General features: G+C 51.2%; 1 protein-coding gene across 2 annotated transcripts in view; it reads right to left on the reverse strand.

The window, feature by feature from the left end:
- Positions 1-21,481, reverse strand: part of GRM4 (glutamate metabotropic receptor 4) — a 204,257-nt gene extending 182,776 nt beyond the window's left edge. Inside the window, exon 1 of one of the 2 annotated variants that reach the window (XM_075910067.2) lies at positions 20,523-21,481. In XM_075910067.2, the coding sequence (XP_075766182.2) occupies positions 20,523-21,050 (528 nt within the window). In that variant the 5' untranslated portion in view covers positions 21,051-21,481. Of the gene's footprint in view, positions 1-13,877; positions 14,104-20,522 lie in introns of those variants that run through there. The other variant, XM_089773623.1, reaches the window with a different exon arrangement.
- Between the last annotated feature and the right edge of the window lie 2,813 nt (positions 21,482-24,294).

Raw genomic sequence — 24,294 nt, forward strand, 5'->3', positions numbered from 1 at the left:
CACAAAACTGAGCCTTTGCCGACCACGTTGCAAAGTCCCCATTTAGGGACAATTCTGCTTCCAGGCCAGGGGCTGGTGCATTTCTGGGTGCTCCGTCTCAGCTCCGGCCCTCAGACAGGGAGTGGCTTGGATGCAGGGAGTTGTCTGGGGCCCCATCTCTAAGATACGCATGCATGGGTGTCGGGGGGCGTTTTGCCAGTGGAGGATGGCAGGATTCCACCGCAATCGTTCACAGAGTGTTTGCATCCGCTTTCACCAAGGGGCCTGTGTGCTTTGGGAGCGGGAAGAAGGGGGCAACTGCAGCTAGGTTACTGCTGTGAATTGTACGTCGTAGAATCCTAGAGCTGGAAGAGACCTCAGGAGTCATCGAGTCCAGTCCCTGCCCAAAGCAGGACCAACCCCAACTCAATCAACCCAGCCAGGGCTTTGTCAAGCTGGGACTTAAAAACCTCCAGGGATGGAGATTCCGCCCCCTCCCTAGGGAACCCATCCCAGTGCTTCCCCACGCTCCTAGGGAAATAGATTTTCCTAATGTCCAGCCTAGACCTCCCCCACTGTAACTTGAGCCCATTGCTCCTTGTTCTGCATCTGTCACTACTGAGAACAGCCTCTCTCCGTCCTCCTTGCAACCTCCCTTCAGGTAGTTAAAGGCTGCTGTCAAATCCCCCCTCACTCTTCTCTTCTGCAGACTAAACAAACCCAAATCCCTCAGTCTCTACTCATAGGTCATGCGCTCTAACCCCCTAATCATTTTGGTCGCCCTCCACTGGACGCTCTCCAATGCATCCACATCCTTTCTATAGCAGTGGGCCCAGAACTGGATGCAATACTCCAGATGCGGCGTCACCAGTGCTGAATAAAGGGGAATAATTGCTTCTCTACATCTGCTGGCAACACTCCTACTAATGCAATCTAATATGCCATTAGCCTTCTTGGCTACAAGGGCACACTGTTGACTCCTATCCAGCTTCCAGATATCTAAAAGGGTGTCATAAGGAGGAGGGAGAAAACTTGTTCATCTTGGCTTCTGGGGATAGAACAAGAAGCAATGGGCTTAAACTGCAGCAAGGGAGGTTTAGGTTGGACATCAGGAAAAAGTTCCTAACTGTCAGGGTGGTTAAACACTGGAATAAATTGCCCAGGGAGGTTGTGGAATCCCCATCTCTGGAGATATTTAAGAGTAGGTTAGATAAATGTCTATCAGGGATGGTCTAGACAGTATTTGGTCCTGCCACGAGGGCAGGGGACTGGATTCGATGACCTCTCGAGGTCCCTTCCAGTCCTAGTATTCTATGATTCTCATCCACTGCAGTCCCCAGGTCCTTTTCTGCCGAACTGCTACTTAGTCATTCGGTCCCCAGCCTGTACCAATTCTTGGGATTCTTCCGTCCCAAGTGCAGGATTCTACACTTGTCCTTGTTGAACCTCATCAGATTTCTTTTGGCCCAATCCTCCAATGTGTCTAGGTCACTCTGGACCCTATCCCTGCCCTCTAGCGTATCTAGTTCTCCCCCTAGCACGACCCCCTAGACTGAAGGAGTCACTTTTGCCCTGTCGATACAGTGCCAAGGAGGGAACCTCTCCATGGGCATTGACTGTAATAAGTTTGGAAAGGTTCCTTCTACAGCAAAAACAAAACACAAGATTCGCATGACAGGTTCCGGCAGGGAACGGCAGCAAGATACAGGGCACTAGCCAAACCGAATCCAGTTCCAAAGGTTTTCAGTCCCAGATTTTCAACTGCTGAAAACCTAAAATGTTTCGGGGGAGGGGGGTTCAACAAAAAGCACCCCCAAAACATTAGCTGAAGAAACAACCCTCTGCAGGCAGGTTAGTGCTCTGCTCTGATGAATAAACTATTTTTCCTTTAAAAAAAAAGTCAAAGGACACATAGACAGTATTGGTGTAAACCCAGGGTAGGGGAAGTCAGTGGAGTAAATCCAACCCCAAAAGGGCATGTTTCTATGATATACAGTTTGGGAGCAGATTTGTAACTCTCATTACCCAGCACGTCCCACAGAGCAAAGAGAGGGAAACCCTTTTGAAGCTGGGAATACACAGGCAGAGAGGCAAAATCCTGGCGTCCTTTGAGATTCGACTCCATCCTGACTCATTCAAGCTCCTATTAGCTTTGGCAGGACTTCTGCTTGAGTTAGAAGGAAGTAAATCTTGAACAACAGCTGAGCTGGGATCTGTCCCAAAGGAAAGCAGAGTGGAGCAGTGATTGATTTGGGAACAGGGTTCGTCGCCACATGGGACAGCAAAGCACCTGAGGGCAGTTCTTTGGCCCTGGTCATCGGGAAGGAGCAACACTCAGATCCGATTGGAAAGCAGGGGTGGGCCAGGAGTTGTTCCGCTCCATGGAAATACAACATACAGCAGGACAGATGGGCCACAAGGAAAGACATGCCTGGAGTAACCTCCAGAGAGGGTTTGCTCTGCCATCAAAGGAGCTTGCTACCGTGCCTCTAAATGAAACGAGGAAGGAGATGAAAGACAAGGTCGTGTATTAACATGCCAATGTCACCCCGCTCCTTAGAAGTGATGCACAGGAAAGCAAGTGCTACGGGCTGCAGGGGACAGGTGCTTTCCTTCAAATCAAAGGGTGCATTGGGGGGAGGGGGTGCACCCCCCCAGCCCTGAATCCAGCTGGCAACTCTGCCTGGAATCCGTAGACTTTTCTGTTTGGTTCCCAGGGCAGGACGCTGAGCAGACCACAACTAGGCTCATGAGAGAGCATCGCACAGCCCGCCACACGTCAGGAGCAGGCCTGTTCCTTTCTCCTTGGTGCCAGCCCCCATTAAATGCCAACCAGGTGGGCCGAGCACTGCCCAAAGCCAGCCTTTGATAACGATCCATGGGCACCACGGTGTTGAGTTTGTCAGGCAGGTCTAGGATGAGTGAGGCTGGGCCAAGATCCAAGCCACAAACACGGCCTTCTGAGACAGTTTGCCAGAGGGAGCATTCTAGCGCAGCGCAATACTACAGCGAGAGGTTGGAACCATGGGCACTCAGTAGAAGGCAGGATAAGGTACTTCCTGAAGGAAGGGAGACAGCATGGGCTGGGTTCCAGAGTGGCCATGGGGATAGGACATTTGCCTGGAAAGGACAGAGTTGAGGGCTTGAGTCCTGCCCCCACCCATCCTGGGAGCAGCTGAACAGGCTGCCCCAAAACAGGAGCTGGCTCTAGCACTGGGAAGGCAGGATAAGGTATCTCCGGGAAGCACTGACTGCCACTTGCAGGAAAGCTACCATGGTTTTGTCCAAGGTATTGCTAGCAATGATGCTATGGCAGGGTCAGCGTGAGCCCTGGCTAATGACTTGGGTGGCTCATCTGTCACTGCTGGGTTGTGTGCACCAGTGCTGCCATCACACACCTCGCTGCAACGGGCAAGGGTTAGCGATGGGAACTGACACACCCCAAAGCTGGATCCGAACTGCTGGACCGCTCAGGCACCCGGAACGGGGACAGGGATCTTCCAGCCAGAGGCGCTCACTGGTGCTTTCTTGCTATCTGTTAGGTTCATTCTGCAGAGCAGGTGGAAATGATGCCAAAGGGAATTAAACTCTCCTAGCCAGGCACGTTATTTCACCCCAGCTGGCTCACCCACCCCTCGCTGTAACAGAGGCAGCATTAGGGACATTGAAGCGACTGATCTATCCCACCTGGGATCCTGCCTCCAGGGGCAGCCTGTCCCTGCTCCTTGAGAAAGTGGGGAGCCGCTGCCACAATGCACCTGACTGACTCTATCCAGCCCTGTCACATGGGCAAGGGAGGCCTGCCTGACTTCTCCTTGACTGTCAGGGCCACCAGCAAGGCCGTTATTCCCGTGCAAGCCCAGGTCAGGGGAGCAGGACTCCGGGACTCTGTTCTAGTGCTCCCTGTAAGCTGAACTCGTGGGCAACCACCCGAGAGAGATCAAGTGCCCACAGCCTCCAGCATGCATGTCTTTTGACAGGTGGTGCACACCTACACATGCCTTGGTGCACAACACAAAATTTATTCTGCACAGGGAATGGGAAGAAATGGAGGGAACATTGCTCTGTTCCCCTCCAACACAGATTCTCTGTGTGACTTGGTGCAACAGCTCCATGCTCACCGGAGCAGTCCCAGTGAAGTCAGCAATTAAGGGCAGCAGGACCTTTGACGGAAGGTCGGTCCTGGGGTCCCTATCTGCACAATGGGGATACGGATACTAGCTTGCCCCTGAGGAAGGGGTCGGGAGGTGTGACTCATTTCTATAGCCCCACAGCCCAAGCCAGGAGGATTGGTTTGGGGTCAGCCACAGCCACCCGTGGGTCTGTAGCTCAACCCTGAGTGCAAAGATACATTCCTGATACAGCCTTGTGTGCAGGCACGTCCATTCTCAGCCTGCCTCAGAAGGGGCCTTTATGGAGAAAGCCCAGCGTGGGCCTCGCCGCAATTATCTCCGACTGCTTTGGCTCATCCCCGGAAGCCGCCGCAAGCGTAATTCACAGACAATTTAATTCAGATGAAATATAGCTGCAGCAACAACCCCATTCGTGCGGCGTGTGCCCCGGAGCCACACAAACAAGGCTTCCGCGCCATGCTAAGCCCCACCTGTCACTCACACACACTCCTCCGTTCCGAGGATGCAACCCTCACTTAATGGGTCACCCAGGGATTGCCTTCCAGGCCTCCAGGAAACCGGATGCTGCAGCCAAATTTCCAAGATCAATAAAGATTCCTTAGGTGCCGGGCATACAAAACAAGAGGCTTGATTGCTTAGTGAAAGAATCCTAGCTAAGCCACATCAGCCATGAGCTGTCAGAGATGGGGAGAATTCAGCAAAGGTTTGGGTTTAGCTGCGGGGATGGGGGGGGCGGCTCTGTTCCTCATCCCACCCTTGCTGACCAAGGATGATACCTGGAGGAAGAGAAGCCTCCAGGAGATGGCAGAGCATCGGAGGAAGAGCTGCCCTCCTACTCACATCCCCTGGGGGCCTCAGATCCAGCAGCGAACATGCATAATGATAAGCAAATAGTCCCACACAGCACTGCAGGAAAAGAGAACTGAGTAATGGGATCGGCTTCCAGGCACTGGGACTGGGCCTGCCCAGAGCCCCAGTGAAGCCATGTGCATAGGAGCCCACCCCCATGATGTCACCAGCAAGCTCTGGGTCTCTACACATGCAGGAGTTGGTTAATGGAGAAGGTCGTGCTTAAGAATGTGTCTCCTGGCGGCTACATTTTGTAACAATGCAACCCCGCGGTGCATCACAGAACAACTTCCGCTCTGCAGCCCTCCCAGTTTGCTGGACCAGTGCCTTTTTCTGCTGGCAGAGCTTTGCTTTTCTCTACAACAGGGCCCAACGCCACCCCATCATTTCACCCTGCCATCCCCTTCCCTAAGCATCCTCTGCTTCTTTCACCCCATCCTTCTACTAGGGATGTGATGGTGTAACTGTGTACCCGGTTAACCAACGAGCCCGGGCACATCAGTAATCTTCACGGTAACATGCAGCCTCCCTCTCCTGCCCACTGCTGCCTCTGATACAGAGGCAGCAGCACAGGGAGGCAGGTGGGATCCAATGTACGTGGGGAGCCGGCTGGCTCTTGGAGAGCCGCCTGCCCCACAGCCACAGAGTCGGGGGCAGGTGGCTGCATGGGAACCTGGTGCTCTCAGTAAGCCAGCTTAAAAACCAGCTCTCCGCACACCCGGGAACCTGCCCCCGCATGTAAAAGTGTGACTGCTGAATTGTTCAGCGGTTACACGTCTACATAAATACATAAAATTAACAGCCCTACCTTCAAACCCAGCCTCTCTCCTCTCTCTCTCTGCCCTCTTCCTTATTGTCTGCCTTATTCCGTCTCTCCAACCCTAGCTTTCATCCCTGCCTTCTCCTCTTCCCACACCCCCATTTCACCAAGCGTAATCCACCCAGCTCCCCTCCCTACCCAGTTTTCCCAGGCCGGGCTAGGAACCAACATGCCAGCACCAATCTGCATGTTCCGATTCCACTGTGTACAAAACCAAGCACTTGTTTTTAATTAAACCACCACAAAGGACTCTCCCTGGAACAAAAGGAGGAAGTTGCCTCCTTAAGATCTTGCTTTTCGCTGTACAATAATTAGGCTTTGTTTATGGCTTTTACGGCTCCATTTGGAAGCTTCGCTTTTCTCTCTCGTTTCTCCTCCCTCACGTTTCCTTTTCCACTTTATCTGTAGCTAATTTCTTCTTACACAAAATTCTTGCCTCTGCACAAACAGCCCCTTTATCGCCGCAGGCTGCCCACGCATCCTGACGGATCATGCAGGGTTTAGCAATGACCCGCAGGGCTCCTCTACCAGCCGCGCGCTTTGCGGGGGGCTCTCCAGCACAAGGGTGCTTGTCCAGCCTTTGTACGGACTCAGTGTTACACATCCCCCCGGTTCCAAGGGAGGGAGGCTGAATAGACGAGCACCAACATTCTAAGACGAGACCACCCGTATTTCATCACCCAACAATGTTTGTTTTCTGCCGAGTCCTGGGTCGTGAGATCTGATCCTCATGGGAAGATCCAGACTTGGTTCCATTGACTCCAAGTATAAGGGTTTGCCTGCTCCCTGCATTCTCTGCCCCACAGTTAACCTGTGCACGTGGCTGGGAGGAGGCTGTTTCTCCCCAAACAGCCTGATGTGCACCCACCCACGCTCCACCCCCAGTCCCCAGTGGTGGGCAACCTGCAGCCTATCGGGGTGCTAAGTGAGACCCACGAGACATTTTGTTACCATTGCCCACGCACAGGGTTGCCACATTCTGATCATTTCCGTCCATGCAGGTTCTCTCCCCCAGCTGGTATTACTAAAGTAACCCGTGCAAAGCCAGGGCACAGGAAGTGCAGGGCGTGCTGATTGCACACGGCATTGACTGTGAGAGCCGGGCGCTCTCTCTGCATCCAATGAAAACGCTGCTATGGTGCAGCCGCCGCCCCCTGCAAATTCTAGGTACGCGAGGACAGTTCGCAAACCTAGTCTTGGTTGCTCGTCCAGTCCCTCTGCTGCTCCCCTCGCTCTGTCCTGGCCTAGATTGGCCAGCCTGCTGCAGAGACTCCAGGCAGCTTCCAGGTGTGCAGCTGGGAGGGAAGGTGAAGAGCCAAGCACCAGACCCATTAAGTCCCTGTGCTCAGGTTGCAGAAGGGATGAGTTTGGAGGCAGTATCAGGGGAAGTCAGTCTGTGTGCACGTGGCTAGAATGCTCGCTGAGCATCTCTGTAAACGGTTCTCTTGACAGAGTCAGTTTCATTTAACAAGCATAGAGCTCTCCCATGATATCTACCATCTCCCACCATGGACTACATGGGGGTCTCCCTGCCCTTCGGGGCTCTCCTGGTTGCCAGCCCTGCCTGAGATGCAGGATGCTTTATATCTGGCTTCCTAAACCTTCAGGCTTCATCTACACTGCAGGGTTTTTGCGCAAGGAGCCTTTTGCGGAAAAGATCTTCCGCAAAAACTTCTTGTGCAAAAGCACATCCACATCTCAGAAGCACATCGCTTTTGCACAAGAGAGCGTCCACACTGCATGGATGCGCTTGCACAAGAAAGCTCTGATGGCGAGTCACAGAATGGCCATCAGAGCACCTGTGCTTTTGCCAATAGGGCAAATAGGGTGCTCTTGCCAATAGGGTTTGTCTTGCACAAAAACCCCTCTGGAGCGTCCACACCTGCCTTTTTGTGCAAGAGCTGTAGTGCAAAAAGGAGTTATTCCTCGTGGGAAGAGGAATAACTCTACCGGCAAAAGCCCTCAGTCCTGTCGATGTACTTGAGCAAAACCACGCTTGAGGTGTGGACGCTCTGCCGGTTTTTGCGCAAAAACCTTGTAGTGTAGATGTAGCCTCAGAGGGTAGCTGAGTTAGTCTGTAACAGGAAAAACTTAAAAAAAAACAAATAGTCTGGTAGCACTTTAAAAACTAACAAAACATGGAGATGGTATCATGAGCTTTTGTGGGCACAGCCCACTTCTGCAGATGGCCGGAGTGTTGGATGTCCAGAACCAAAATAAATGAGGGAAAAAGAGAAGGGGGGGAGAAGGGAGAAAGAGGTAGAGGGCAAAGAGAAAGCCAAGTATGTATGTAACTATTAGCACCTAAAAATCTATTAGCACCTAATCTATTAGCACCTAATCTAATAATCTATTAGCACCTAAAAACTTGTTCCTCTTCATGAGCTGCCAGTTTTAGATAGTCCTAACAACTACAGTGCGACACAAGCATCCACTGCATAGCCCAGTGCTACACAGATGCAAACCCCCTCCCGCCACCACCCAGCATGCATGATGTAGGAGTTTGGGGCAAGCAGAAGGAAAAGACCTCATGCAAGTGGATCCTGGGAGTCTGGGACCCATGACTTTGCCAGGGATGAGATTGCTTTGACACAACCTTGCTCCCAGAACAAGGGTGGCTACTAATCATGGTCACGGCTAGGTCAGATCACAGCCCAAAGCCAGCAGGGAGGCACCTGACAGTGAGGCCTGGTGTGCGCAGCATTGGAAAGTTCCCAGTTCTTTCCAGAGCAGCGAAGATCAGAAAGACACAGTCGCTGACAGCCGGGAGCCTATGCAATGTGGGGTAGCAACAGTAAGACCATTCACCTGCGTTGAGCAACTGCACCAAGGATCACTTTCTACTTAGTTGCTAAAAGGATACTGAGCCCTAAGAATGCCCCGGTATACGTCGCCCAGCTGCTAACCAATTGGGGAAATAGTGTGTACCAACAGGGAGAAAGGACTTTCTCACAATCACCAGAGAGAACCAAGGTTACTTAAGCAGCCAATTTACATCTGGTGAAAACCTCAGAGAGTTTTTTCCACCCAGTGCATGATCCATCTGTGGGACTTGTTACCACAAAACTACATGGGGAGTATTGGCCTCGCCTACATGAGAAAAAAATGGCTGTTGTAGTCTGGGATGTGAATTTAAACGGATGTAGCTATGCCAATATAACTACCACGACTCCTCTAGGCACTCTTTGCATGCCTGTCTTTGCAGCTGTGGCTTAGAAAATGCTAGATAGAAAAAAATCCAGTGAGACCAGGGTAACAGTCCGCCCAGAGGTTCACACTGGTGTGTCGACATCAGTAGAACTATGAAAACTTTCCTGTATAGCGCAGAGAGACTCAGAGCCACTTCCTTGCCCTGCCACAGACTCCCCATGTGACCCTGGGTGAGTCACTTAGCACCACTGTTTCCCATGGGAAAGAGCCCTACCCTGCCTCACAGCAATTGTGAGGATAACTATGTAAAACAATAAGCACCTAGGATAGACTGAACCCCAGACAGGTTTGTGTGGCATCCTTCCTGCCATTTTCACTGGGCTCTTTGCATAAAAATAAAAAATTGACAAAGGTTAAGATAATAAAAATTAAAAAACATTTTTCCTCTCTCCCCTTGTCTCTCATTCTTACCTCTTCTCCCCCACTCCTCCCTGAAGTGAATGTGTTCAATCGTTTTTGTCTCAGCAAATGGCTTTTAAGTTTTCTCCCATTCCCTCTAATTTATATTATTTTAATTATTGAATAGCCCGCTCGCTCATCGCCTGGAACATTAACGCGTTTTAAAAAGGGACCCAGGGAAAAAAAATCAAACTCCATCAGCAATCGGTTTTTCTGTCTCAGCTAACAGCCGCCAGCTTTCTCGGGAGAGCACAAAGGCGAAAAGAGAAGGGGGAGAGAAAAATATCTTAGAGAGAAGACAGCGAATTCCAAAGATGTTAGGAAAGGAAATAGACAACACAAACCAGAGCTGGGAACCTGCACCCCGGCGGGAGAATTTGCTCTTGGTCTACCTGTGCAGCTTGTAGATATTCCACTGTGGTTGCTTTGGCATTTGCATAATATTTACATTTATCTATGCGCTGCCTTGTATCTCTGCCAGTTGTGACTAAGGGGGCTCTTGTTCAAACACACTTTCTAGCCCAAGGACATTGTCGTGTATAAATAAGTTCTCGGCAAGAAAAAAAGTAATTAAAGAGTCCTTGGAATTCTACTGGGATTAAATGGAGGTGGAGACAAAAATCAGAACAGAACTTTCTGCATTAGAGACAGCCCCATTCACCCGGAATGATCAGAGTTTCCTGACTATTCATTATTTGTATTACAGAGGAAGCTAAGGAGTCCTGAACCTCATGACCATCCTTTCTAAGTGTGTCTACAGAGCACCCTTAGTTCAAAATAGCTTATTCATAATTTGATGCTGTCTACACAGTGCCAAATTTCGAAATAACTCGCTATTCCGAAATGCCCCTTAACCCTCGTGGAACGAGGTTTACTGGGACGTCGGAATAAGCCACCCTTTATTTCAAAATGTATTTCAAAATAACAGGCTGCTTCAAAAGATGTGGAATAGCTATTTCAGGATACTTCTGGTATCCTGAAATAGCGCTGCAGCGTAGACCTACCCTAAGAGGCCCTAAAATGCTTTACGATCTAAACGGGTCAAGAATGCTAACAAATAATGCTAACAAAGCTTATTTCTTATCTAGCATGTTTCATCCATAGATCTCAAAGTGCATTACAAAGGCGATCAGTAACCTTATCCCAGTTTACAGATGGGGAAACTGAGGCACGGAGCAATGAAGTGATTTGCTCAAAGTCATCCAAAGGGCCAGGGCAAAGCTAGCAATAGAGGCTAAGTCTCCTTGGTCCCAGTGCTGTAGTCACTAGGACGCATCATGAGCCTGATTTTACATAGGGGAAACCGAGGCACAGAAAAGCCACATGTTGCTCAGTGTTGTACAAAGTCTTCCCAGGAGAACCAAGCCTAAAACCCAGAGGTTCCTATGATAATGCCAAACACTATATGTCAGCCAACAGGCCAGACACACAAATGGAGAGGCCAAATACTAGTCCTGGTGGAATTCTCTGCCACTGCACATACACAGAATTCATGTCAGGCACCAAGCGGGTTTTTCCCCCCCTCAGAAAATACATTGAGCAGAAAAGTGCTGCAGTTCCATCTCTAACCCACCAGAGGCCGCTGTAATGCCAAAACAGCTAACAACCAGCTGCCGTACCTTAAGCACCCTGCCATGGCGGTAAATTATGACAGACAGAGTATGGCACCTGAGACTTCTGTGGGTAACACCCAGGAGCTACTGGGATGACAGCCAAAAGCTAAAGGACACATGGGGTGTCTGCCTGATTGAACAGGGCAAGCTTGAGATCAGCCAATGTCTGCATGAGAGGCTCCTCCACTTCTTACCAATCCTCCTTCCCCCAAAAATCCTGTTCCATACTTCTCCCAACCACAGCCAATAACCTTCCAGGTTTCATACCTTTCCCTCAGTTCCTATGGGTATGTCTACACTACAGAGTTTTTTGGGGAAAACAGCCGTTTTTCCGAAAAAACTTCAATTACGTCCACACTGCAATCGAATTATTTCGGAAAAAAATCGGAAGAACAGAGGGGTTTTGCTGACATTGGTAAACCTCTTTCTATGAGGAAGAATGCCTTTTCCGAAAGAGCTCTTTCGGAAGAAGGTGTATGTGGATGGGGAAGAGGGGGTTCTTTCGAAAGAAGAGGAAAGAGGGAAAAGCACAGGTGGCCATTCTGTCTAAAGTAATCACAGCTTACATGCGAGATAGAGTCCATTCAGTGTGGATGCTATCTTTCGGAAAAGCAGATCACTTTTTCGATGCACTTTTGCAGTGTGGACGCTCTCTTTCGAAAGAAGTTTTTTTGGAAGATCTCTTCCGGAAAAGCTTCTTCCGAAAGAAGCCTGCAGTCTAGACATTGCCTATGTTACCACGATTCTTCCAAGCCTTTGCATTGGTTTTGAAGGGGACAAGAAATACATTTCTGTCTTGTAGTTTAAATGAACTACTCAAAGTCCTGTATTAATAATATGCTGGGTAAGAAATGCATTTGTCAAAAAAACATTCCCTGGATCTTTTTCTTTCTTTCTTTCTTTCTTGGTCTGTATTATTACCGACATGCTTGCTGACAGATATTTTGAAATGTATGGCCAAAATAATTGAAACTGGCATGATTGTAGTGTGTTGTTTTGACAAAATATGCAAATGTTAAAAAAATATTGTGCACAGAATTGTTGTGGGGGGTTTTTGGATGCAGAATTCCCCCAGGAGTAAAATACTAAGCCTTGTACTAAGATAACACACATCAGGCATGACAGAAGGCAGTCAAATCAGCTCCTAAATATCCTCTAAGAGATTGAGTTCGGAGGGGTAGGATACTTAGAGGCCTAATGTAAATCATAATTTTCAGCAGCGGGTGCGGATCCATAGGAATGGATTAGCTAATCCATACCTGGCCCTTCGGAGGGACAAAACTAGACTGACGTAGAGCCATTTTCTAATTTAGTTATCAAATCTTGGGCAGGGGCCGCATGCCTTCTGGGGGACTTCCGAGCCACAAGCTTTTAACCCAAAACAGCAACACAGAGGTACCAAGAAGCATCAATCCATCACATGACTATTCAAGCCCTATACACGCGTCCCACGACACCTTCACACGCTACAAATCCCTAGAGCTACGGGATACAATGAATCCCCCAGAGCACAGATGTTGACTTCACAATGGTGTCCTCACCATGACTCTGTAACTGATCGCTGCTTTCATCTCCCAATGATAAACACATCAAGTGACGGCAATCATTCTGTTCCTCGGGAATTAAGGGAAGATACGATCTCAAGCTTTGGATATATAATCCATAGCCCATTATCCAATCATCTGCAATAACTGGTGTCATGATGATATACATTAAAATGCCTCAGTGTGCTATCTGTTTGCTGTTTGAAGGCAGACGAGTTGAGAGCATCAGTCTATAGATGACAACTGCGTGGAGGGAGCCTCCTAAGCTTATGACGCTGTTACAACGTGAAATATGGGAAGGGTGTATCAGCCCACAGAACGGGAGCTCACAGAGCCTGGCAGAATTTGTTGCTAGTGAGCTAGAGAGAAAGGATTGCCTTATGGTTAGGGCTCTGGATTCAGACTTGGGAGAGCTGGGGGTCAAATCCCCTCTGCCACAGACTGTCCGCATGACTTTGGTCAAGGCACTTCATCTCTCTGGGCCTCAGTTCCCCATCTGTAAAATGGGAATGATAATCCCTCTCTCTCTCTCACCCTGGGCTCATCTCCTCCATTTAGAGGGTGAGCTCATTGGGAAAAGGACTATGTCTATAGTCACAGCCTCTACAGAAAGGTCTATATGGCAACCTGAGGCTCTATATTGCTCCTCAGACCCCAGCTAGCATGGCAAAAAACAGCAGTGTAGCCATGGCAGCAAGGTTTGTTCAGCCCACACTGCAAGGTCTGGGCTACTCTTTTTAGCAGGGCTAATATGAGCAGCGTTAGCCTGGGTATGGCTGCCCATGTTGCAATTACACCCCTGAGTGCAACACACACATCCCCCAAGGGGCCTCGATAATACTAATCCTTATGTAGGTGGCCAAGTCAAACACTCCAAAGTTAGAAATTGCCAGCATTTACCCTGCCCTGGCTACCTTCCTTCAGCCCCTTTCTGCACATGCATTAAAATACAGTCTGTGCAGCCAGTCTTGTACATCCACTACAGTGATCTATGCCATCCAGTGCCAGCAATGCCCCTCTGCCATGTACATTGCCCAAACTGGACAGTCTCTACGAGAAAGAATCAATGGGCACAAATCAGATCTCTGAAAAGGCCACACAGAGAAACCTGTTGGGGAACATTTTAACCTAATGGATCTCCAAGTCACCGTGTTGTTTCAGGCCATTTCCACAAGCCAACTCCACAGGGAGGGCTCAGAACTCAACTTCACTTACAAGTTTGATTCCTTCAACAGAGGTATGAACAAAGACATTGGCCGGATGGCTCGCTACAGTCCACATCCTAATGACATAAAAAACCAAACAATGGGTCCTTAAGAACACTGAGTACCTTCTCGATCAGCTTCATGGACAGGGGTGAATGTAGGCAGACTCGGCAGTCGCCTAGGGCGCCGCGTTAAACAGGATGCCCAATGATGACGCACTGCTGTTGAGGGCTTTGGATGCGGGGGTGCCGATCACGCATTCCATCTAGGGCTCCAGTTGCCGGCAGCTCATCTCGGAGGCGGGGGCACTGATCATGCATTCCGCCTGGGGCGCCAGTTGCCGGCAGCTCGTCTCAGGCCGCCCCTGTTCATGGAGCACAGACACTCTAATTGACTATTCTTTTCCATTTTTTTTCCGCTTATAATAAATAGAATCATAGAATACTAGGACTGGAAGGGACCTCGAGAGGCCATCGAGTCCAGTCCCCTGCCCCCATGGCAGGACCAAATACTGTCTAGACCATCCCTGATAGACATTTATCTAACCTACTCTTAAATATCTCCAGAGATGGGGATTCCACAACCTCCCTTCTTTTTCCTTCCCCCTCCCCTATTTATTTAGAAACTGGACCTTTAATAACTCCATTCATCTGAGGAAGTGGGCTGTGCCCATGAAAGCTCACGATCCCATCTACGTGTTTTGTTAGTCTCTAAGGTCGGCTAGACTATTTGTTGTTTTTTAAGTTTTTTAAGTCCCCCCCCCCCCCCCCCCACACTCTCTTATTACACCCTACCTTTCTTTACCCTGCAAGCCCAGCCCTCTCCAGAACGGTATTTTATTAAAAACTCTGCCAACAACCTTTGCAGGATCCATGAATGACTAAGAGCTGAGCGAGGAATAGCTCCCGCTGCCCACAAGAACGCTCTGACAATCCTTGGTCACAAGTTCTTCGGCAAGCAACTCCTAGCTAGATTGCCGTTAGGCAGTTTGTTCACATTAGCAACCCAGTCTCCAGCAGATGAGCAACTGAAAAGGTTACCTGGGTTGGAATTTAGCCACCAGCATTAACAGACCTGCTCTTAGGAAAAGCGCCACCAGGTTTGTTGGCTTTTGTTGTTTTATTTTAGAACTTCATGTGGTCGGCACCTCAATTTTATGTCGCTTCCCTAAGAAAGCACCTTTGGCAGTGCGGGGCTACCCCAGCACAGCCACTAGCTCATTACCAGCCCTGAGAGGAAAAGCATTGCCTGCTAAATCAAGCCTCCTTCTTGGGGGTCAGCCTCGGTTTCTTTTGGAGTCTCATATTCTCACACACCAGGCTTCAGCCTGTTAGTTCAGGAGAGCTGCCAAGTTCCTCGCCCCAGGCAAGAGGGATGCAACCAAGCAACGGCATAGCCAGGAGAGCAGAATACAAGTCTGAGGAGGAGTTTGCACATCGTCCCCTGAAAGCCACATGACCAGGGCAGTAATACCAGGTTTCAGTGTGAGGCACCAACTTTTTTCACTTCACTCACCATATGTCACAACAAAACCCCGCACCCACACCAGTATTCCCTGTAAGCTGAGCGCTTGGGGAGATTCAGATGCTGCCCAGATGATCAGCAAAGCGCCCACAGCGCTTATGTGTTTATATGGGTGGTGCACATCTGCACATGCCTCGGTGCACATGACAAAATTTATTCTGTACACAGATGGAAAAAATTAGAAGGAACATTGACCCTTCCCCAACCTAGGAAATGCACAGCTGTTACTAGGCTGCATCCTATGGCCGCTAATCCCCACCACCACTCTCAAAAGCACATACCCCTGCAATTTGAGCTAACAGAGAATCTCCATGAGCAACACCCTCCTCTCAGCACCCTGTGGCTCACTGATCACCAAGACAGGCTCTGGCAAGGCAAGAATGACACTCCAGCTTCCCAGGTTAGCGCCCTCAGCACTGGGCTAGGCACCAAACATCCTCTCTGGAAACTCAACCTGCAGCTGCAGAGTTATGGAGCACTTAGAAAAGTAGAGCAGAGGCATCCAACTGGGAATCTGGCTGCCAGGCTTGTGAAATTTGCCACGGGACCTTTAGGCTAGGTCTACACAGCAGTCTTATTCTGAAACCTGTAACCGCGTAGTACAAGGAATAACGCCTATTCCAAAAGAGCTATTTAGGACAAGGCGGCTGGAGTTATTTCAAAATAAGGGGCCTCCAGCCCTTCCCACGGGCTGGCCACTCTGTCCACACTCATCAGAACTCTGTAGTCCCCCTACCCCTGCAGCCCTTAAAGCTGCAGCCACCCAGGGAAATGGCTTATGGCACATGGCAGGCCCTGGCAGCACTGAGCCACATGGCAGCTGCCACTCAGGTTGCCAGGTGTCCGGTATACACCCGGACAGTCTGGTATTTTCAGCTCCTGTCCAGTAAAAAAATTTAGAGACTACCTGACACCTGAGATGTCCAGTATTCTCTGAATTTTTCCCCAGTCAGGAGGCAAAAATGCCAGGCATCTGGCAACCCTACAAACACTCAGCGCCTGGCCTCCCCGGACCCCAACACCTCCCAACCCCGGCCCCCATGCTTACCTGGTTCCCCAAGGTTGCCAGCACAAAATGGCTGCCGGTCAAAATACCTAGGGGAAGCAATGCAGGCCCCTGGGTCTTAGTGCTGAACCGCTCCCCTGTTCCTATCCCTGCACTAACTCTTAAAGGGGACATGCTGGTTTAATGCTGTTTTATTTTTATTTTTTTCTCAACAACTTTAGTCTCCCCCCTCCCTTTTTTTTCCCCTTCAACAGAATTTTATTCCTGGTTTTTGGGGGGGGGGGCCACATTTGGTATTTTTGTTTCAACCATCTGGCAACCCTAGCTGCCAGAGCAGAGTTTTCAGTTGTCACAAGTGACCCTGTTGCTCCCACTAAGACTTGCACGGCGGCAAGGGAGCCGGCAGCCAGCTCCCAGGACCCTTCCCAGGAACAGAAGAGGCATGCGCCTTCCTGGTGTGGTGCACAGATCCTGGAGCTCACTGAGGTCTGGGGAGAGGAGGCAAACCTCCAGGATCTCCGCACCAGGCGCAGGACTGTGGACATCAATGACCAGACGGCTGACAGCCTGGCCACCAAGGGACACGTGCACACCCAGGAGCAGGTGCGCATGAAGGTCAAGGAGCTAAGACAGGCCTATACCAAGGCCAGGGAGCAGCTCCCACTCCAGGGCGGAACTGCAGACCTGTTCATACTACACCCAGCTCCACCACATCCTGGGGATGGGTCAGTCCCTTCCCCCACATTGTGGACTCAGGGCTGGAGATGCCCATCGGCACCCTCTCAGGGAGCACAGCCAGTGAAGAAGAGGAGAAGGAGCTGGATAAGGCCAGCACCAGCTTGTCCGAGGCCGGGGAAAGCCCCTCAGGTGAGTGCCATTACTATCCCTTGACACATACAGGTGGAGGTGATGAGCAGTAAGGGGCTGGGGTGCACTCTTCGCTCTGCCTTGTCGGCCTGTGCATGTGGGGCACCAGGCCGGGGCACACATCCCCAGGAGGCAGCAACAGAGGACCCTTGTGCTCTGGCTCACAGGCTGTCTGGAGAGGCCTGACTTATTGGGAGTAAGTCACCACTAGAAGGAGGCTGGGGACATGGATACACACACACACACACACACACTCAGGCGTGCCGCACACGGCACACGGACATGCCCGCACTCTCAGGGGAGCATCTGCTCCTGGGGACAACACAGGAAGCACAGGAGTGTCTGCCGCTCCCACACACCTTCTCCCAACACCCGGCCTCCCTCTCCTCCAGCGGCCAGGGATACAAGTCCTCTCCCTGTGGGACACCGCCTCAGCTGGACCCGGCGTGTGCGCAGCATGGAGGGAAGGCCAGGCTCCCCATAGCCCCCCTCTCGCCCACAGGCTGGCACCTTCCCATGCTGGCTTGTCCCATGCCTCCCCCCGGGGCCATCTGTGTCCCTGCAGAAAAGGGCCCACTGTCTAGGCCACAGATGGCTTTGCTCAAAGCACATCGCCATCGTCTGGCCCGAGGCCTTTCGCTCTTGGCTCAGAGCCGAGGGCCAGGCTTCGTGCACAGTGTCTCCTGGGATGACTGCCCCTCTCTTTGTTGTCCACGGCTGGACCAGCTGAGAGTGGGGCATGGTCCACACCTCCTGTGCCAGCCTCCCAACCCCGTGTGACCTGCCAGCGCAGGAGAGCCCATGAGGACCTCCAGAGGGAGCATACCGCTGCCCTGAAGTGCTCCATGGACCAGCAGGACCAGAGACTGCAGGAGGACCTCCAGCTGCACCACGACACCTGGAGGGAGCTGCTGCAGCGAGGCCAGAGCATCTGTGCGGTTTTCCACATGGTCACGGACCGCCTGGTGGTCCCACACTAGCTCCCGCTCCTCCGGCTTCTCCCCTTAGGCCCCCATGGCAGAGTTGTTGACACGAGTCTCACGACTTGAACTTGAGTCCGACTTAAGTCGCCTAGGTGACTCAACTTGAGACTCGACTCGGGTTCATTGTTTGTGACTTGAGACTCGACTTGAGATTTGCTCATTTTGTTAAATCGACTCGGTGAAAAAATTGTCCGAAATTGCCGATATTGATGGCTTGTACAAAAGTGACTGGACATTTTTTAAATTAAGACTCGACTTGGGACTTGAACTGTAGTGACTTGAGACTCGACTTGGACTTGACAATGACGACTTGAAGACAACAGTGCCCCATGGTCACCGAGGGCCCTGCACAAAAGGCAGTGGGCCCACCCAACGCAGGTGCCACTCCCTGCTCCAACCCTGAGCCTCTTCTTTCTCCTCTTCTCCCTCTTTCCCCTCACTCTCCCAGGTTCTTTCCCCAGTTACATTCACCCCGATTAAAAAAACCGGTGTTTCTTGTTCCAAAACAAAAAGTGCAGTTTATTGTTTCTGCAGGGGAGGGCAGGGAGTGGGAGAGGGGAGAAGGGAAGGGAGAGGTGTGGGCGGAACGGCGAAGAGGGGCAACGTCCAGGCCCCTTGTGGGGAGGCCCAGGGGAGAGTGTCACTGGGAGAAACTCTCCCTCAAGGGCTTGCCACCCTGGACAATGGAGGACTGACCAGTGCCCTCTGCTGAACCACCGACTCCATTCCCTACATGCCCAGGCTTTCCCGGGGGTCCCTCATCCGGCCCCAGCCCGCATGGGAGATGGCCCCCCTAGCTATAGGGCAGGGGCTGTATTTTGAATCCATTTCACCCCTCCCCTTTCTCCTCTCTTCTCACGCCCAGCAGCACTGCCTCCTCCCAGACACCCCGCTCTGCTCAGGGTCCGGAGGTGCGCTAAGACGAGTTGCCCCAATAGCGTAGCCCCGGGGCACCAGGGGAGCAAGCGTTCACCGAGGGACACCAAACCCCCAAAGCATGTTCCATGGCGGACGGAAGGCCAGGCGTTGCTCGGCCAGTCGTCCCCGGCCACCGCGAAGGAGATGCTGCAAGCCTGTTGCAGAGCCTCATTCTGGGTGACGAGGGAAGGACCACGGGACTAGGTCCGCAGGAGACAAGGTAACAAGGGGAACCGTGCTCTGCACCACAACCCTGGCTCCAGGTCTCTTCGCAACCTGGTGCGTGTGGTCACTGGCCTCTAGTGGAGGCAATGAGAACAGCTCAACTGTGTGTCACAGGGCCAGTACCACCTTTTGGGATTCATTTTCAACTTGCATTCGGGGAGTCTTGCAAAGGAGAGGCCCCACATCAGGAGGGCTGGAATTAGAGGTACCGGGGGGGCAGCAGCATGCTCTGGCCTGAAGTGGTTTCCAGCATACTCAGGGTCTGGTTCTTTGGCTCTCCAAACAATGTGCGTAATGGGGGTGCAAAGGCCCCTACCCCAGACAGTAGAAGAGGCAAATGTCTGCTGCTTCTACAGCCCACATCTAATAAGCATCTCAATGGCCTTGCTGTATTTTTCCCCCCTGAAGAGCCCAGCACTGCTATTAACCCCGTGGCACAGATGGGAAACTGAGGCACAGAGCCACTAAGTGATTTGCCACATGTAGGGGGCGCTGGCTCCTGATCTCCCAAAGCCCAACCAGTAAAGCAGCCTTTGAGCACCCTTGTTGCCTATTTTGCGGGCAGAGGAGGCTGTGACGCAGACGTGCCCAGGCTCACACCACGCACAAGCGGCTGAGCTGGCAATAGAACCCAGGGGCCCTAAGGTCTCCGCCCTAAGGCTGTTCCTTCTGCCTCTAAAACCGACGGCCTCACATAAACCAGGTAAAGCACCTCCCCACCGTGAAAGAAGTTACTCCCTGCTTGGAGCAGGCATCTTCCTCCTGCTGGTGAGGAACCTTTCCCGCGGGAAATCCCTTCCATCCCCGTCACCCACCCGCATATGGCAGCAGCATGCACGAGCCTCTCTGCCACAAAGACACACCTCCCCTTGCCCTCTGTGGAGCACCACAATCCAAGGCACCTGCAGGAGAGAACTCAGGGACCGGAGGGGAAGCCCCTTTAACTTAAGGCATCATTGCAGGGTGTGGCCGGCAGAACTCAAATCCCCTGGAGAGAGGGGGTACTTTGAACACCAGCAGACAGCTTGCACTTCCCTCCCGCCCACCCTCTTGGCCTCCCCTGCCTGAGAGGGAGCAGTTAGTACATTCCATTATCGATAAAACGGTTGCTGGTGGGTTATTTAGCTGCTACAGCAAGGAGGCGGCATCAGTCACCCCAGGTGTGCTTTTCCCTCATCCCAAAACAGAGGGAAGGTGTGAGAGGACCCCCCAGGGCAGGGTGAGGGACCGTGAGCCGGGGGCGTTACCTTGAAGAGGCGCAGGATGTTGGCCACCATGATGGAGACGGAGCTGCCGGAGGCACCGATGACCCCCACCACGCGCTCCGGCTTGGTGATGATGGGGGGCCCGCCGTTGATGCACCGCACCTCAGTGCTGTCCTTCTCAATCAAGGCCTGGACGAAGGTCAGCGACTGCTCCAAGGCGTGGGTGTCCCGGGAGCAGGTGTCCAGGATGCGTGCGCCCAGGGTGATGTTTGGGAGCAGGTCAGGGTCGTTGTTGATGCGATCCAGGGCGAAGAGCATAGCCTCCAGCCGGTGAATGCCCTTCTCTTTCTTCAGCTCACCGCAGGCCTTGCCCTCGGCCCCCCGGCCGTGCACCGGGAAGAGGCCTCCCAAAGTGATGTCCCCGTCAATGCGGATGGAGTTCATGTGCGGATGCCCCTGGCCCTTCGGTTTAGCCGAGCCAGCTGGGTTCCACCAGCAGCTGCAAGCACTCAGGAGTAGGCAGACGGAGAGCTGCTCCATGCAAAAAGATCCCCGGCTCTTCCCAGGCATCGCCAATGACTCGCCGAAACCCCGACACAGCCTAGAGAGCCATGCGGCACTGAGCCCCTGTCGCTTCCCTGGCTCCGCAGCCCAGCACTGAGCTCACCAAGGAAGGAGCGTGGGGGTGGGGTGGGTAACTTCTCAGACAGCCAAGGAAGAGGCGACAGCGTGTCCGGCTGCAGCCTTTCCAAGGGGACGCAGCATAGTTTCCTTCCCCCCTCTAGGTCACCTTCCCATCAGCAGCTCTGGTCTCCGCCAGCATCCATCTTGCAGCAGATAGCCAAGCCCAGGAGGTTTCTAGGGTGGGCTGGTTTTTTACCAGGTCCTTTGCCCAGCCCTTTGGAGGATCCCGTCTGGCTCTGGGCTTTGCATAACTTTACATTCAGGAGAAGAGGGTGGGAAAAAAACCAAACCAACCCAAACCCTCTGCTCCTGTCTCCACAAGCCTTGAAAAGAGAGAGAAAGAGAAAGACCATTAAACAGAGGCATAAAGAGGGTATCAGCTACCCAGATCTTTCATCTGGAGCTCAACAGGCATGAACACTAGACCCTAGCTCCCAGCCGGTGCAACCCACAGTGTCTTTTTACATGGGGGAAACTGAGGCATAAAGCCATGAAGCTGAATTATGGTTATACAGATGGGTGTAAGTCTCCTCCCACCCCAGCCACATGCTTTAACTACTAGGAAACACATCCTCCTTGCTGTCAGGGCTGATGCTGCCTGCATTACACCCATGTTAACGGGGGTCCTCCATGCTGTGGGATCATAGGGTCAGGCGCCACGTCAGCTCCAGGAGATAATAACCAACCTGAACCTCTCCCTCCACCAATTGGGATGGCATTCGTCCTCTGACTGGCCTTCTGGGCCAGCCACCACCTCTCCAGAGCCAGCCCTTTTCCTCCAGTCACGTGTCTCTCCAGCTCAAGGCGACTCAGACCTAGGAGAAGCATTGCATGCTGGGAGTGGTAGTTCTTGCTAACTGGGCCTCCACTTGGTCACAGCTGCCTCATAGGAAATCTGATCCTGCTGCTTATTGAAGGGCTCTGGTGAGGAGCAGGGAAGCAGAAGAAAAGGACCAGGATCGATGTATGGAAGACCCCTGAGCCCTGAGAGAGACATGTCTGTCTGCACAGAAAGCGCCTCCCTCCCTCCCCCAAGAGAAGTTGTTAGTCACAACCGAACACAAACCCTAGGGCACAACCTTCTGTTCCCTCCTTCCTCCAGCAACTCGACAAAGTGTGTGAACGCTGCCCCCTTCCACAGCAGATCTCTCCAAGCTCCTCCATTCTAATCGCAACTGGGTAAACAACAAAGGAGAGAAACCCTCCAAGTATCTATTAGAAAATAAAGTCACCCAAAATTACAAGACCTGAAGCACTGCTTTACTAGAAGACCTATGCAGCGTTCCTCTGGTCCTTCGGGGCAGGGCTTGGAGGTGTGGGGGGCTCAAGACAGGAGGCTAGAGGTGTGGAGGTGCAGGAGTCAGGATTGGGGAGTGAGGAGGAGTTCATGGCAGCGGGTGGGGGCAGCCGCTGGCTGCTCCCTGATGCTGGGGTGTTTGCTGCCCCCTGTGGTCATTCATGAGTATAACTGTCCCTCCTATCATACTTCTCCCTTTCCATTTGATGAGAAACAATCCCATTCAAGGCACATCTCACTGTCCTGGCATAACCAAACACTGACCTTGCTTTAAGTTATGATAAAAGGAGGTGCCTACCAAATTTGGTGGTCCTAGCTCTTACCGTTTAGGGGGAGTTACAGGACCGCTTGGGAATAGTGACCATAATATAATAACATTTAACATTCCTGTGGTGGGAAGAACACCTCAGCAGTCCAGCATCCTGGCATTTAATTTCAAAAAGGGGAATTACACAAAAATGAGGAGGTTAGTTAAACAGAAATTAAAAGGCACAATGACTAGAGCCAAATCCCTGCAAGCTGCATGGAAACTTTTTAAAGACACCATAATAGAGGCCCAACTTAAATGTATACCCCAAATTAAAAAACATAGCAAGAGACCTAAAAAAGAGTTACCGTGGCTTAACCACCATGTAAAAGAAGCAGAGAGGGACAAAAAGGTATCTTTTAAGAAGTGGAAGTCCAATCCTAGTGAGATAAATAGAAAGGAACATAAACACTGTCAAATCAAGTGTAAAAATGTAATAAGAAAAGCAAAAAAAGATTTTGAGGAACAGCTAGCCAAAAATTCAAAAAGAAATAACAAAATGTTTATTAAGTACATTAGAAGCAGGAAGCCTGCTAAAAAAACCTGTGGGTCCCCTAGATGATCGAGATATAAAAGGAGGAATCAAGGGCTATAAAGCCATTGCGGAGAAACTAAATGATTTCTTTGCTTCAGTCTTTACTGGGATGGGTTCCCTAGGGAGGTGGTGGAATCTCCATCCCTAGAGGTTTTTAAGTCTCGGCTTGACAAAGCCCTGGCTGGGTTGATTTAGTTGGGATTGGTCCTGCCTTGGGCAGGGAGCTGGACTTGATGACCTCCTGAGGTCTCTTCCAGCCCTAGGGTTCTATGACTCTATAAATGCCTTCTAATTACACAGCCCATCACCGTGACTCCATCACAAATAGGATCCATAATTATGTAGCATCTCTGCACCTCGCTATTAAAAAGGGGGTGGAGCAATCCAATCATAGACTTCAGGGAATACTCTGGAACTGAAGCGCCTGCCTATATCACACTGCCTATCCTCAGCATTCAAAAATCTTTTATCACCCCGTGAGATTTTAAAATACAACAGATCTGAGGTTTTCATTGGCCTTTAGTCTTTTGAGTTATTAGACTTCCGGTTTTGAGTTTTTCTCCACAATCCACAGGGCTAGAAACTATTTTATTTTCCATGTAAACTAAGATTAGCATGTAATAACATGATTCAAGGAGCTAACGTGTCCAGGTATTTAAGAAAACACCAAAAATTTGCCAATGTGCAACAATGCTCCACACATTCCCATGTATCTCATGGCACAGCTGGCCAGGTGTGTTCTGAACACCATTCACATTCCTTGAAAGCATTAGGTGTTGGCAGTGTCTTAGAGTCGAGTATTGGCAATGCAAAAAAGGACTGGCCTTATCTATGATGATAATTCCACTTGCTCTTCTAACTCCTTTGTGAGGTTTTGGAGGCTGCTTCACATTGAAAAGCTGCCAGGACAGAACCTGCCTGCAACTAAGCAAAGCATCTGGCTTGCAAGGAACGTCTGGCGAGAACTGGCTGCACCCAAAAGGGTGTGAGC

The sequence above is a fragment of the Pelodiscus sinensis genome, chromosome 27 (genome assembly GCF_052426305.1).
Source record: "Pelodiscus sinensis isolate ZL-2025 chromosome 27, ASM5242630v1, whole genome shotgun sequence".
Taxonomy (NCBI): domain Eukaryota; kingdom Metazoa; phylum Chordata; order Testudines; family Trionychidae; genus Pelodiscus; species Pelodiscus sinensis.